The 16216-nt window shown below is 41.5% G+C and overlaps 2 protein-coding genes and 1 long non-coding RNA gene across 6 annotated transcripts in view; 2 read left to right on the top strand and 1 right to left on the bottom strand.

Annotated features, from left to right (window-relative positions):
* The window catches only part of LOC132955552 (uncharacterized), a 735720-nt gene that overhangs the window by 476133 nt on the left and 243371 nt on the right, over positions 1–16216 (top strand). The window lies entirely within an intron of this gene.
* Positions 667–11354, bottom strand: psmd11b (proteasome 26S subunit, non-ATPase 11b). Of its 2 annotated transcripts, none has more exons than XM_061028000.1 (13): positions 11217–11354; positions 9077–9178; positions 8764–8960; positions 5848–5905; positions 5302–5496; positions 3790–3934; positions 3609–3669; positions 3034–3096; positions 2810–2935; positions 2218–2253; positions 2076–2127; positions 1828–1970; positions 667–1727 (listed from the first exon to the last, which is right to left on the bottom strand). In XM_061028000.1, the coding sequence occupies exons 1-12, from the start codon at positions 11305–11307 to the stop codon at positions 1828–1830; spliced, it is 1269 nt and encodes a 422-aa protein (XP_060883983.1). In that variant the 5' UTR covers positions 11308–11354; the 3' UTR covers positions 667–1727. The 2 variants fall into 2 exon arrangements, with proteins under 2 accessions (XP_060883983.1, XP_060883984.1); XM_061028001.1 differs by having other exon boundaries at positions 667–1722.
* Positions 12472–15585, top strand: cdk5r1b (cyclin dependent kinase 5, regulatory subunit 1b (p35)). Of its 2 annotated transcripts, none has more exons than XM_061028428.1 (2): positions 12472–12795; positions 14028–15585. In XM_061028428.1, exon 2 carries the CDS (start codon positions 14224–14226, stop codon positions 15130–15132), a length of 909 nt encoding a protein of 302 aa, XP_060884411.1. In that variant the 5' UTR covers positions 12472–12795; positions 14028–14223; the 3' UTR covers positions 15133–15585. The 2 variants fall into 2 exon arrangements, with proteins under 2 accessions (XP_060884411.1, XP_060884410.1); XM_061028427.1 differs by having other exon boundaries at positions 14025–15585.

Here is a 16216-nt window from a genome sequence, read left to right as displayed (position 1 = left end):
TGAATAATGTAAAGGTCGTAGAGCAAATCCTGTTTATGCAGACTCAGATGCATGTACAGATGACCTGGCTTCTCTTGTGGTTTTAAGTTTAAGTGTAGAAAAAAAAGACAAATCTGCACTCCAGTTCGACGAGGGCGGAGTAAAAAAGAAAAGCTGTCCCTTAAACTGATTGAATGCCCTTTGATTTGAGGTTGTACCTTTTGTTAAATAGTGTCAGCATTGGGGTGCCGGTAGCTTAATGGTTAGAGTCCAGCCCTATCTACAAAGGCTTAGTCCTCAAGAGGGGACGGGTCAGGTTTGAATCCGACCTGTGGCTACTTTCCCTCATGTCGACTCTATACACTGCCCTGTCTCTACAATTCAGGCATAAAAAAACCCAAAATATATATTTTTTAAAAAGTGCCAGCAGGAGGAAGATACTCTTGGGTGTATTCAATGATTTATGGCGTCAACATTTATATTTCCACTAATGTACACTTTCTTGGTCATGGTCCCATCCTTCCAAGTGTATTTCAAATACACTTTGCAACATTTAAACCCCGTCGTCTCACCATTTAACTGTACATTAAATATCACAGCTGAGTGGCCGCAGACAGTTACCATGTCAAATTACCATGAGCATTATATTTTTTTTTGTGGTTGTTGCAAGAGACAAGACAAAAAACATTAAAATACAAAATATTTATTTTGAAAATGTCTTTTATAAGAGAAAAAAAACAAACAGAAAAAAATAAAATAATCAAAAACCAAATCAAAACCATACAAATTGTTTGGTTGCTAGCATACCACACTAGTGCTAGGAACTAACAATGAAGAAATGCTCACTCAGGGATAACTCGCTGACGCTCAGAGGCGATGATGAAAACATCTCCACCTCCACCCTCCGATCTCATATTGCACCCAAACAGTGAGGCAATCTGAAGCGCCGAAAAAGTGGCACTAGTGGTGAAATGGCAAACCTGTCTGTTCCATGAACCGACACAAGCGGGGCGGGCAGACATGTGGCAACCATCTGATTCTTTCTTTTCTTTTTTTTTTGTTTAAACAAAAACACAAAACCAAAAACAAATAAAGTGAGTTTAATACAGATCTGAAATACAGAGGGTACTTAACTGTTGGCATTGATATGGTGAGGAGGGGGGTGGGGGGGACAAATAAAAAGCTAGAGGGAGCTCTTTGACAAAAATTCAGAATCCTAAAAGGAGTATCCCAACCTTCCAAAAACATAACAGTGTGCTTCTGAAAGTCAAGAAGAAGAAGAGGAGGAGGAGAGCCTCGTGTCTGCGTACACATGTGGTAGCAGAGCGTGAGGCCGCAGAGGTCAATGTTGCACCTGTGAGGTTGCAGTGGAGTCAGCTTTAAGGCTCAGAAAGCCCAACCTTATAGCAGATATAAACATATATGTATTCTTAAACCTTTTCATCTTTTTTTTTTTTTATTGTGGTTGTACAATATTCCCTGATGGCCTGATTTGGCCGCTGAGTGTTATACAGAATCCTGAAGAGATATCAAAAGTAAAGAGGGGAAGGGGAGGTGGGGTGAAAAGAACAGACAAAAGAAGTGATGACATTGTCCATTTGGGGGAGACGGGGGGAGTTTGATGGGGGAATCCTGTTTGTTGCAGTTTGTGGGACTCTTTGTTGCTCTCCCTTATCCCCTTCTTAAAATGTTACACACGCTGGTCAAACACACACAGTTCCTCCATCGCACTGCCGTGGCAATCTGCTCTGAGGACGAAAGACGACGACATTTAGTGATGAATTAAAAAAAAAGAGCAAAGCAGCCATGTCTTCTTTTTTTTTTTTTTATTCTATTTATTTTGTTTACCTATGTCAGCTTCTTGGCTTTGTTGTAAAGTGAATCCACGACTTTGCTCATGTTCTGAATTGTTTCCAAGGCTGCTCCGTACGTTTTGTCCACCGGGGGTTCTTCAAATATGATCAACACGCCTTCCCCTTGGTCGAGGATTCCTGCAGCACAGTGACAGAAACATATATATATATATATATAAAATCTGTAAACTGAAGACATCTGGTCTGCAATCACTTTGAAGAAACAAGACATTTTCTCATTACCGTGAAACTTTTTGTCCAGAATCATCTGTGATAATTTCCTCTCAACATCTCCCTGAAAGAGATAAAGGGTATGAATAAGACACATTTCAACATTTACAAAAACAAGTCTCAGGATTAGACATTTTATTGAAAAGATACAGACCTTTGACAGTTTGATTAGACCTGATACGTGTTCTATCTGTAAACAGAAGGAGAGGCATATTAAACACAGAACCTCAAATAATAAATATCCTTTCTTAAAATGACGAGGAACAAGCTGTAGTAGACCGCTATGACAGCCCAGAATACAAAAACAATCCACCAGTATTCACTGTTATTCAAGATGAATACAAAATAAACCAGAATTCATTATAACAGTAAGATTATAATCAGGCAAAGAACTGCAGGTAAAACTCTTCAAAAAGTGGAATTACTGTATACTGGAATATAAATCGCACAGGTAGATTTGGGGCAGTCAGATAAAAAAAATTATAATAATACAAAATGGTAAATAGTAAAATAGACTTGAGCTTGTAGAGCGCTTTTCTAGTCTTCTGACTACTCAAAGTGCTTTTACACCTCAGGTCACACCTCCACATTCACACACTGATGGCAGAGGTTGCTATGTAAAGTGACTATCGGTTTTTAGCAAATAAAGACAGTCCAGATAAACCAGCAAATGTGAAGATTTAAAACGAGGTTACAAGTTAAATTTACAAATGGAGTAAAACATTATAGTTGTAGCTCCTCCTTACCTGTACTCTGGAAAATGGTTCAATCACCCGGATGAGGTTTTGTTCCAGCAGGCTGTCGTACAGCTTGGCCAGGTGGGTGTTGATGATGGGGTCGTCCCTCAGCTCTGCTCTGTACTCTGTTAGGGCCTGGAAGAGGAAACACTCAAGACTTAGAACAACTCAAAACAGCCAAATGTGAGGAAGCACATTCAAAATGCCCTTTTTGGACTAAAAAGGATTCTTACCTTTTCAAAGTCTGCTAATGATCTGTTCTTGCTTGCCTGGGCGACACATTTCAGTGCATCTGTCTGAATGGATAAGGACAAAAAAAAGAAAATCTAAATGTCATTCTCAAGAAATGAGCCAAATGCAACAACTCAGTCCAACAAACAGTGTGAAAAAGTACAGAGAAAGTTATTTTCTTTAACAATGCTCAGGACTTGGAAATCCGCTTCCCCTCCTTGTTTTATAAAATGGTTAAAACAACATGGTCTGGGGCGTCAGACAGCGTAGCAGTATGACGCGTCTGTACAGTAAAATCAAAATGTTAATGAATAAAATATATGTAAAGAAAGACAGCTCAGGGGGCGCAGGATAGACTAGCGGTTACGTTGCGCGCCCCATGTACTGAGGCTATAGTCCTCTTCACAGCGGCCGTGGGTTCCAATCTGACCACGGCCCTTTGCTGCATGTCATCCCCCACTCTCTGCTCCCAACGTTTACTGACTGAATGAAAATCCATGAATGAAAATCCATTTTCTAATAAATTACTTTGCTGGTTTCCTCAGTCTGTTTTGAGAACAATGTATCTGGTATGTACCTGTCTACCGGCATGTCGTAGAGCCAGTTTACCGCTGATCAGGGCTTGAACCTCCTCGGGTCTGAAACAGAAAAATCACCAGAAGTGAATAAATAATGAACGTTAATGTGTGGATGCATGGACTTGGTACAGTATTGTATGAATGTGACAGCAGTTCAAAAGAGTTTTAAGCAGCACTCACAGGTTGAGAACAATTTTGCACAGAAGCATGTATTTGAGTGCTGTGATGGCTCTGGGGTGGTCGATGGAGTCGTAGCCCTCAAACGCCTCAAAGAAGTAGGAGTAAGCCGTCTTCCAGTCCTTCTCCTCTGCTGCGTGGATGATCCCTGCGAAGCACAGCATGATAGATAAACCATCTACAGTCAAAACAACCCGCTCAGTCAGACACCTGGAAATGTGGAAACAGAAAAACTGGAGGAACTTGCTATGCTCAAGATGGACTCTGCAGCAGCTAATGTTTGGGAAATGTTATAAGAATGTGTTGTGTCACAATTTTATTAATTTAAGAAGCAGAAGATGGCTCTCTGTTTGAAGTTCACTGTGAGTTTTAATGTCATAAACAAACCATGATACTATCGAGATGTCCAACTTGTTTAGAACCAACTGTGCAACTTTGTGATGGTTATCAGTACAAAAACAAAAGCTAAGGAACTCAAAAGAAGATCAAATATACGCTCTTAACATGTTTGAGAGAGACGTGCTTCACTGTCAGTTTTAAGTTTTATATTTGTTTACATTAGTAAGGGACTTTTGCAACATTTTTTTCAACTCTTCTTTACCCGAGTCGTAATACTCTGCACAGGATCAGTGTTTTATGACCACTGCTGTCTGGTAAAAAGGACATATTTTAAGTGTATAATTGTAGAAAAGAACCACGGGGGCAGGGGGAAATTTATGTTACCGGTGTATAAACAGTGTATGACAACACACTGTAACACAGGTAACAGCCATAAAGGGGCAAGCCTACTTTTTTTGTGATTATTTGGGGGCTTTTTATGCCGTCATTTTAGACATAGGACAGTGGATAGAGTCAGAAACCAGAGAGAGAGAGAGAGAGCAGGGAACGACACGCTGGAAAGGAGCCACAGGTCGGATTCAAACCCGGGCCGTCCATTCTCTTGAGGTCTTAAGCCTCTGTACATGGGGCGCGCACACTAACCGCTAGGCTACTCGCGGGTGATCTAAACTTTAAGTGTTGTGTTAATACTTCCTGAAGCTACAGCAGTGGATCATGTGACGACCATGAACATCTAATAACTGTATAAAACCAAAACAGTTATCATTAATTAATTCACTCAAGAAAAAACACTTTTGTTATCTAAATAAATATTAAGGAACTGTTTGGAATTTCAGTTCGGCACACATTTTTCAGACTGCCTGGCGCCCCCCAGTGGTGAGATCAAAGATTGTCATTGTGATTAAAAACAAGGATTATCACATTTTTCTTCAAACAAAAACTTTTACCAGAATAATTCAAAAGATTCTTAAATAGAATAGAAACCCCCTAAACATCTTGGCTTTATTAAATAATCCTTCATCCTGATGTGACTGATATACGATGCACCTGTCCGATGACTAGAACCCTCTTTATTTAAGCGGGCCTATTGCAACTTCCAGTTATTGCCTCCTTGCAGAGAATGTCTTGGCCACTTCCGCTTTGCTTATGAAGATGAGAAAAGCAAACACGTCTCACCTGACTGCATGTCCAGAGCTGCCTGGAGCTTCGGAGGACAGTAGATGCCGTTGGCGGTGGTCCTGGCGGAGGTGAGGGCTGCGCGGGCCTTGGGCAGGTTGCTGAGAGCGTGGTAGGTCTTACTTTCAAGCAGCTGAACCTCCACAAGAAGAGCTTTGTCATCCATCTTTTTAAGCTCCTGGAGCAACTGGGTGCCTGAGGGGGGAGCAGAAAATGATTGAGCGTTTAGGTAACTTTTGCAAGGACTTTGTACCGCTACGGGGGATTTACATTGCTTCATTTTTAGGGACAAACAAGTCTAACTGCTTAATAAATACAGAGAGATTTTAATAAAAATGCAAATTTCGATACTTGTCACACCACAGGGGCATAAGATTGCAACAATAAAACTTATATTTTGAAAGGTTTAGTCCATCTTAGAAGACTAGAAACCCTCTTTATGGGCTGCATGTTTGTTGAACAAGTCAGAGCCAAAAGCAATGTCTGCTCTTTTTTTGTAAAGTCACTGAAGAAGAAGAGAGATGCTGCAATCGACCAAACACTCACCAAGTGCCAAGGCCTCCTGGTATCGTTTGGTGTCAAAATAGAGTGAGATCAGTCGTGCCTGAAAGAAAAGAAAGTGTTAGTAGAGAACCAGAGAGCAGCTGTGCCAATCTGTTGCTGTGTACAAAGGCTGAAACATGTTTCATGGACCTGGAAGACATTAAACTGTCAGGATTACAGGAGTGAAAACACATCAGCCACCTTTACTTTGAACGGTTCAATGTTAGAAAGAACAGCCATGGCTCTCTGTTTCAGGCTTTTTGCACAGTTGCTTGACCAATTCTTTAATTTTCTAATAAATGTATCATTGCCAATATTTCTAAGGCCTAGAAAGTACCAAACATTTAGCTGGTGTTACAATGAATCATTTTTTAATTTATACCCAGACTTTCTGAAAAGATTCAGTAAAAAAATCAAGACTGGATAAGTCACATTATATCATGGGTCTTGCATTTAATTATTGGCAACAAAATACTGAGAGAGAAAGAGAGAGCGAGAGCGAGAGAGAAAGAGAGAGAGATGTCTTGTATCAGGTTAAGCTTCTTTTGGTGCTTTGTTTTAGTCATGTGAAGTTTCAGGGACATTTTGGACTCCAAAGATATTTGTGAAAAGAAGAGTCCTTAAATGGGATTAAACTGAATTCAGGAACAGACAGTTTGTACCTGCTGTATGTCCTTGAGTGACATCTGATGGAGTAAAAACCTTTAAGTAAGTAAGTCGTAGTGTTTTAAAATGTCAGTTGTTGTGAAGCAGTTTGTGGGAAAAGGCATCTTGAAATGCCACTCGCACATTTTGTGGGAGAACATGCTACATTTGACATTTTGTACATTTCCTAGAAATGTTTGAAACAGAAATAACAAGAAAGAGTAGATGAACCAGCTGTTCTCAAAGATGAAGCATCACCACACATTTAAGTCATAATCGTTTTGCTTTAAACACAGCATCCTGAAGCTGCATTACACTTTGTTCAGCTGTTAGCTAACACGTGTTTTGTCAAAGTTTGAGTGGAAATGTTTGATTTATATCTTCAGGGGGCTGATAAACACACATCTTTGCATAATTAAATGTGGTGGCATGTTCCAGCTCCTCAAAACCACAGAGGAGTATTAAGGCATAGGTATGAAAAGGCAGGAAGGTTTTGCATTTTTAGAGGAAGGTGGTAATGTCAAAATTAAATTAAAATATATTATATAATATATTATAAACATACATCTTATGTCATTGTGGTAACAAAGCTAGTACTAACTATACAATCTATCAAAACAACATCAAAGTTTATACCTCAGTTATGAACAGTACTGGCACCATTATTTTGGATCAATGAAAACTTTTTTTAGATTGAATAAATGTGAAATACAGAAGGTGCTAGATGTTCTATCAAAATGAATGAAATGAGGGGGCGCCAGTAGCCTGGTGGTTAGTGCGCGCCCCATGTACGGAGGCTCAAGATCTCCAAGCAAGCGGCCTACGTTTGAATCAGACCTGTGGCTACTTTCCTGCATGTCATTCCCCACTCACTCGCTCAGATTTCTGACTCTATCCACTTTCCTATCTTGAAATTAAAGGCTTCAAAAACCCCAAAATAAACATTTTTAAAAATTAATCAAACGAGAATTATTTTGTTTTTATTCTAAACATCGTCCTATTTTGGAAACTCAAGATAATAATAAAAACGTCTCTGTACATAAGCACTCCTGTGTTCCTCAGCCTGAGTTTATTATAAACACACAGAGATATAAACAAAGCCCTCTATCATTTGTTTTACTCCTCTCACATAGTTCATAATGAGAGGCCTGAAGCAAACCACAGCCTGTTGCAAGTGCATCGGCATCTCAGCTTCATACCAGCCATTTTATTGTTTTCTTATTTTTCCTAACACAAAATCTTGCTGATCCTGTATTTTGTAGTTCAGCCAAAACCTGCAGATATTCCTGGCTGTAAGTTTGAACCTGCTGGGAGTTATTTGGCCACAAAGCCCATTTTGGCTGCAGTAGCAGGATGATGTCATCATAGCATGGCATGATACGTTAAGATGAATTAGCGTCTCCGCCTGTCATTCTACGCTGGCAAACTTGACAAATTTGCTTAATCATGGTTATCATCAGGCGTCCTGTTTTCGATTGGTTTGTATCACAAAGTACTGCTGCACAGTGGTGTTGTTATGGATCTTATCGCTGACAACCAAATGCTCCTCCACAATCTGCCTGAAATCGCAGCGTCTCCCACTCCATCAGCCAGAAGGTGTTAAAATATGATCTTCTTTCAAACAAGCTGAAGCTTCTGTTTGGGGATTTCACTTTTATTTTGCTATCATTAATCATAAATAGTTGTATATGTCTGCTCTAACCAGGGGTCAAAAAGGAACACATATTTAACTGGCTTAAACTGTATCGTGTGTAAGCGGTCACAAAGGCCTTTGATAACCTAAATAACCTTTGCAAACTCAAGTGTCCCTAAAGTCCTCATTTGCAGCCCTTCTCTTGGTGCTCCCGATACAAATTGGATGGGTTTATATTTTATTTTAAGGCTTTATATTAGAACAATATCCAGGATTATATTGCAGTATTCCTCCCGGGCACACATGACCTTTTTACATATGAAAGAGTCGTGGTGGTGGAAAGAAAAAATGTCCCCTAATGCAGGCTTCTAGTGGTGAAATTATGAGTGATTATGTTGAATTGGAATCTTGATCCAAAGACAACTGGACTTGGCTTAAGACCTTGAATATGTTGCACCTCTCTTCCGAAAGGCCTTCCAAGTCCAACTGCCTTTGAATCAAGCTTCAAAATGTACCTTGACCAGGATGACTGAGAACCTACACAGACATGATTGTGTTGCAATGCTTTTCAGAAAACCATTTTTTTTGGATGAGTTCACATTATACAATTTAATAGCAGTCTTGTATTGATTTTATCTTACCTCTAGAGCCTGCCGAAGAAAGGTTCTCTTTTCGGTCTTGGCCCACTCAATGCACTCAAGACACAGCTCGACCTCCTGCCCTGTTGCTGCCTCCATATCAAGAAAGAGGTCCAGTAAAGAGCGAACAAGTCGGGCCGCCTTGGCCTTGCTGATGGAAATCAGGAAAGGCCGGACAAATTTCAGCAGACCCCCGAGTTCTGGAGACAGCAACAACAGAGAACATGAAAACAAATATTTCAGAGAGGAGTCATAAAGCACAATAACTAGAACCATAAGATTAATCATGGGACAAGCTAGAAGGTACAATCATTACCTGCAGCCTGACCGGTTTTGGCCAGGAGTGTCCCCAGCTCCAGGATGCTCTGTTCTTTAACCCTGACAGCCTCCTCATCGTTCTCTTGGACATCTCTCCGCACTGTTTCAGAAAGATGAACAAGAAGTTAACACATAAAAAAACAAAACAACATAAGTGTGACAATGTCAAAATGTAATTAAACAAGCTTGGACATATAAGCGTCCAAAACCACAACCTGACTTATTATTATTTAATGGTTCTTGATTTCAGATTATCTGTTTCCTTCACATTATCTCAATATAATTCAAAACTGGGTTCAAATCCACTTCTTGTACAAATAAAACGTCTCTCTAACTTAATGTAAAAAAAATCAATGCACACACTAGTCATCGTCTGTGCCCATCCACCTTAAGATTTACTTTATTCTGTTTTTACACTCTGGAAGTCATGCAACACACACATAGGCTGAAATATACACATATGCACAAACAGGATCCTGTGGACATGCACTAATGGAAAGATGCCGCCCCCGGCATGCGCTCCTGAGATGGTGGTGGGGAGGGGGTTTGGTGCCTTGCTCAATGGCACCTCGGCAGTGCTCAGGAAGTGATCTCGCACCTCTCCAGCTACCAGACCAATTTCCATATTTGGTCCGCACCGGGACTTGAACCGGCGACCCTCCGGTTCCCCAACCCAAGTCCCTATGGACTGAGCGACTGCCGCTTCTTTGTTTTTACTTTGATTTAATGTAATTACTTTTCTTTACGACGGCAAAGTGATATGTAAATAGTACATGCTCAATGCTGTTAACTTGTGCAAGAATCAGTCATTGTGTCTTCTCTTGATTAAGCATCTTTGTGCGAAATACAATACAAATTAGCGTCAGGACAATTTGCCATAAAACATCAAATAAAAGCCCATCCCAAATTAAAGACCAGTTCCTTTAATTAGTTTGGTGTAGCTGCATGTTTTGACAAATAAACCAGATCTGCCTGTTATTTAATTTAATGTCTGTTTTTGATAACTCTGCAATATCTGCTTTTTTAAACATTGCTGTACATATATAAACAACACAACTTCAGAAGGTCAACACTTTTTTATTTTTTTATATTCAGGTCTAATTACAGATTTTTTCCCCCTCAACTGTTTATAGGTTCTTGTTTAAATGTCACATATTTTTTATCCCTGCACGGGTTATGTACATTTCTTGTATAAATCTATTTTTAATTGCACAGTTTAAGTTTGTTTCATCTAGGAGTTTTCTTAAAATCTTTTTTTGGGGTTAATATACATGTATGGGAGGGGGGGCGTCGGTTTTGTGGTTAATTTGTAACAAATGTTTCATGTCATGTCTTTGTAACCTGCTACTGGATGCTTTGAATTTCCCTCGGGATCAATAAAATATCTATCTCTCTCTATTAAAGGCCCCTATGCCTCTAATGTATTTTTTTCCATAGCTATGCAGACATATTATTAAAACAAGTTCTGGTACCAGGCATTTCTGTTTCCTTTCTTGTTGTGAATGTGTTTGAATCTCAGTTTTGTTTGCAGCAACATTAATGTTTGAGTAAACAGAGTTGCAGAACATCCTGGCAGCTAGTGGACTGTGACAAGGCAATTTGAGGACATTCCTACAGGACATATATAAACTGTTTACAGCACACTACAGTACCACAGTTTACAATAACACAACAATAACAACCAAAGTTAACTCGAGCTCAATGCTCAGTCGAGCACATCCCTTAAAAATAACAACAAAGGTTGTGAGTTTGTGTCTCTGTCAGAACTCTACCATCCCCTCTGTGTTGATCAGACTGACAACAAGCTAATGACGTTAGCCACAGCGGTGCTAAAGGTGACAGGGTTAAGCACGGGTTAAGGTTAGAAACTGTTAATGACACAACAGGAAAAGACAAAAACATACCGACTAAATCATAACATTTCGGTTAACTGCTTCATAATACAAACTGAGGCCTGTATAGTTAGTTAGCAGCGGCGCTAACAGGCTATTAGCATCCAGTAGCAGTTGTACAGTGAGTCAGCACGGCACACAACCGGCTCTCGCCACTAGCTAACATGCTAACCTTTCCGCTTACTTTACAGGGTTATGGCCGAATAACAGCGGCGAAAGGAGTAACCACCGTCCGGAAACACCTACCTATTGAATGGAGGATATCGATAGAGGCGTTGCGGTCCGTGCTAATGAGAGACTGGGCTCTCTGAAACTCAACCACTGCTGCAGCCGCCATCTTCCTTATTCAAAATGCTGCCTTGAATGAAAAACTTTACGTGCGGCGGGGGGGGGGGGGGGGGGGGACGACTACGTTACTTAGCGTATGTGACGTCACTGCGGCAGTGCATTGTGGGAGACGTAGTCATATCAGAAAAGAGGTCGTAAAACGTAAACATTATCAGAATCTTCTTTTCCTACCGCATTTAATTTGATAACGTGAAACAATAAGACTTTTATTTTCAAGAAAATCCAGAAAGTTAGTTAAAATAAAACGAGTAATCAATTTTATGAGCACAAAGATGGACATAATGGTCAAATAAATGTATAACTGCTTTAAATAAGAATAGAATAGAATAGAATTACTTTATTGATCCAAACTGGGAAATTGTGGCGTTACAGCAGCAGGTTGTCCAAACACACAATATTAGCAAAAAACACAATATTAGCAAATCTAAACACAATATAATATTAAATACAAAGTAAATAAGCATTAATACTAAGACGGCTGAAGCAGTGTTTTACTTCAGCAAGACACAATAACTACAATGTTAAACCACATGCCATTATGAATATTTTTAATTAACAAAATAATAATGTATAAATATTTAAAAATTGGAAAGATAAGGTGGGAAAAATGGTAATAATAGCCTATCATTTATGCAGGAATAGTCTTGTTTCTGCAGTCCATAAGAGTGATCTCTATTATATTGATGACTGGCTGATACTGAATGCAGAATAAAACAGCAATATCTGTCCAAATGGAAATAAATGATGCAATCTGCCGACCATAAATCAAAGTGGGGTACCACAGACACGCCCCCACCAGAAAAATTTAAAAAATTGCATTTGTTATGATATTGCAATTAAATATTACATACTATGGAAAACCTAAAAGCCAAGTTGTTAAGATGTCTCTTGCCTTCACATGGATTTAAGTAGGAAACTTAATAGAAAGGTTTATCTTCCTATAGATCCTGCAAAGCCAACATACATACATACGTAGTGCCTATATGACTGCTGGTTGGTGGTAATGGTGTCATGAAGAAAACCGTGCATTGAGTTCACTGGGTTCAGTTTACATGCATGCCTGCTATGTGTGGCTATAGGCGGAGTCGTTTCCCGGCACAGAGCACAGAGCGGCGCCCCACCACCGCCTTTGCGTCAACCACCCCTCACACAGTCAGTGACACAACACAACATCAGCCCTGAGCTCTCGCAGCATCCGCATCTCACGGCCGAGAGGACCAAGGAGCACATCTTCATCCCAGCATCCATTCCAAAACTGCCTGCCATCGTCTGCGCACCGCAGACTCAAGGCGTGCTCATCCTCAGCTCGCTTCTGTTTTTTTTTGACTCGGACTTGGATTATCTTCTTTGTTGCATTGGTATTCTACGCGATGGTTTGATGTTTTTTTTTTATCGCGTTTTGTGAGGAAACCAAGGATCTAGACGAGGACATCACCGTTGCATCTAGATTTTAAATTCTCATTGGGCAGGAGATCTGGTGAGTTGCTTCACTTTTCAACATATGTGTGCTTGAAAATGCAGGACTCTATATGATAGAGATTTGTGCATCCTGGTACTTGAAAATAGAAAATACGCAGCTGTATCTAATTGGGAAATCAAGAAAAATAAATCCAAGTGTATGTACAGAGATAGATGATAGAAGATACAGATTAAACAATGAAATATATATTGACAGATTAGAGGGTAATGATGATGATTTTCTATGTTTTAAGCCACCGCCGTTTACGCCCATCGTTCTATTTCGACGCAGACGCTCAGTTTCAGCACCACGGAGAGCACCCGATGTGCACAACTCCTCCTCACAGCCAAAACCCCCTGCATGCTTTAATTTATTCCCCTTAAGTCACATTAAAGCCGGTGCTTTGGAATTTCCCCACAACTGATGAATGAGACTGATAAAGAGGGGTGAAGGAATGAAGGGATCCAGCAGCCTGAATCCTGCGCAAGCCGAGCCATCGCCTGTCTCTCGAAATGCAGAGATGTTCCGCAGTGAGGGCGAAAACATGTCGTGCAAAGAAAGGATCACGTATATCTCTTTGCTTATCTATTTTTTTGTATTCACGGCAACCGGTATGACCTTGAATTTGTTTTTTTTTAATGAGCCCAATCCCATCTGCATTGACTCGACCTTCACCTGTTATTAAGGTGTTTACGTTTCTGCCTTCCATTTTACTGAGAGAGGGATGGCGCGTGGTTCATTGGTCGGCCATTGCCCATAAAATATGGATCTCTCAATGTGAAATATTAATGAATTAACAATATAGGATCCATTTATATCAAATGTGGTGCAGTATTCTTTTGAATTGCTGATGCACAATCACACATTTGATTTTTTTTCCCCTTTATGCACTTTACTCTCCTGCAGATTAATGTAATCTATTTTTAGCATAATATCACACTAATATGTCCTTAATGTTAGCATTGATTGATGGTATATGGAGGATCTGCAGCTTGAATTCATTAGCAGGAGATAAAGACTGATCCATTCCAGCACTTACCGAGTCAGATCAATGCTGCTAATAAGCCTGAGGTACAATCAAATAAGCACACGTTCAGAACTGATAACAGTGATGTTATCTGATGAAAGCTGGATGATGATGGATTTCATATCAAAATCAAAAACATGTTGTGTACTTGTTACCACCATCTGATAATTAAAAGGTAAAAATTGATCCTTTGATTAATTTGGATCTTTTCTGCCTCCAGCAGACGCAGCTCTGACATCCAGCAGAGACCGTACAAAGGACACCATCTCCTCGGTTTTAGATGCCCAGCTGCAGCCTGTAGCCCGGGACCCCCCAGCTCCCAGAAGCATCGAGGCGCTTAGACCCCTCAGGACCCTCTCTGGTAGACGCTCCTCTGACCCAGTGCGGCTGAAGCCCCTGGACGTCCCCTCACCGTCACCATGGGAACCGTGCTGTCTTTGTCCCCCAGCTACCGGAAGGCGGCTCTGTTCGAGGATGGACCCGCCACGGTGGGTCACTACACCGCCGTCCAGAACAGCAAGAACGCCAAAGACAAGAACCTGAAGCGCCACTCGCTCATCAACGTGCTGCCATGGAAACGGATTGTAGCGGTGTCGGCGAAGAAGAAAGGCTCCAAGAAGGTGCAGCCCAACGCCAACTACCAGAATAATGTCACTCAGCTGAACAACGAGAACCTGAAGAAGTCGCAGTCATGCGCCAACCTCTCCACCTTCACCCAGGACCAGAGCACCCCAGCTGTCACCAAGAACTCCAACAACACGGTGTCGTCCGTGAAAAAGGCCCCTCTCACCAACTCCAACGTGGCCCCCGGGACCCCAAAGAGAGTTATCGTGCAGGCCTCCACCAGCGAGCTGCTGCGCTGCCTCGGGGAGTTCCTGTGCCGGCGCTGTTACCGGCTCAAACACCTGTCACCGACTGATCCGGTGCTGTGGCTGCGCAGCGTGGACCGCTCCCTGCTCCTCCAGGGCTGGCAGGACCAGGGCTTCATCACACCCGCTAACGTGGTCTTCGTCTACATGCTTTGCCGCGACGTGGTCTCCTCCGAGGTGGCCACGGAGCACGAGCTGCAGGCCGTGCTGCTCACCTGCCTCTACCTGTCTTACTCGTACATGGGCAACGAGATCTCCTACCCACTCAAGCCCTTCCTGGTGGAGAGCTCCAAGGAGACCTTCTGGGACCGCTGCCTGTCCATCATCAACCTGATGAGCGCCAAGATGCTGCAGATTAACTCGGACCCGCACTACTTCACTCAGGTGTTCGCGGACCTGAAGAACGAGAGCCAGAAGGAGGAGGAGAGGAGCCGCCTGCTCATCGGTCTGGACCGGTGAGGGGATGCTGGGGGGAGGGGGAGGGGGGGAGCACAGAGGGGGCAGGGGAGGAGGGGGGCATACTCCAGTCTGGCATTTTGACAAGTTTGAAAGGATAATTGTAATGCTTTTTATTTGAATGTCCAATCTGCAGCAAGATGAGGACAGTTGAGAATTTGTCATTCATAACAACTTGGGAGCTAGACTTGATGATCATCAACTTTATATGTAGGCTTAAGGAGCTCAAAGTGCTTCAGAATGGGGGAATAAATGCACATTTAATGATAGCAAGGAGAGTCCCTCACTAATAATATAAGTTAGAACAATTTGACTTGAACAATATCAAAACAGGAAACTCAAAAATGTAATAAATGTTAATATTATGTTGGATAGAATGGATAAAAAAGTCAAAGTACTTAATTTGAAGAGAATAACATCAGTAGCCTACGTTGAAAATCAGAATAAAAAAAAAAAAACACGTGCAGAAGTTAACCCTTTACGCAGTGGCGATTCTAGAGTTTGTTGGGGCCCAAGGCAAAAAAAAAAAAACAATAGGGGGGGGCCCTCCAACCCAGTGTTCAACAGGGCAACGAGAGTGAGTGCTGTAAGATGGGGCCCCCTTTGGGAGGTTTCCTACCGTCGTTGCAAAATGTGCACATCGCAGGCCGCTGCTTTGGGGTCTCAAGATGTTTCCTGGGTTGCCTGTTGACGAGCAGCGCCTCTGCCTTCACGTCACATAATGACGCCAGAGGTGTTCTGCTATGGTTGCTATTTTCTTCCTATTATGGCTTATTTTAGCAAAACTACCATTGGGTCGGTTTGAACACAGAAGGTTTTACGTTGGTAAAGGTAGACCTACCTTGTGCGTCTGAATGTGACGCTGAGGACGTGACAGAGCGTCAGCTGAATGACGCTGTTGGGAAAGTAAACTGAGCTAGCTAAAGGCTAACGTGGAGAGCTAAGTTAAAGCTAGTTGTTACAGGTTTTAAGATAAGTGGCCTCCCTGATAACATCATCTCTTGCAAATGTTTGCATTGTGTTTGAAAACAGTTGCTAACCTAATAACGGGAGGTGAGATTCAAAAGAGAAGCGACGTTTGTTTGCC

Source organism: Labrus mixtus, chromosome 21 (genome assembly GCF_963584025.1).
Source record: "Labrus mixtus chromosome 21, fLabMix1.1, whole genome shotgun sequence".
Lineage (NCBI taxonomy): Eukaryota > Metazoa > Chordata > Actinopteri > Labriformes > Labridae > Labrus > Labrus mixtus.
This window is presented reverse-complemented; position numbering and strand designations above follow the sequence as displayed.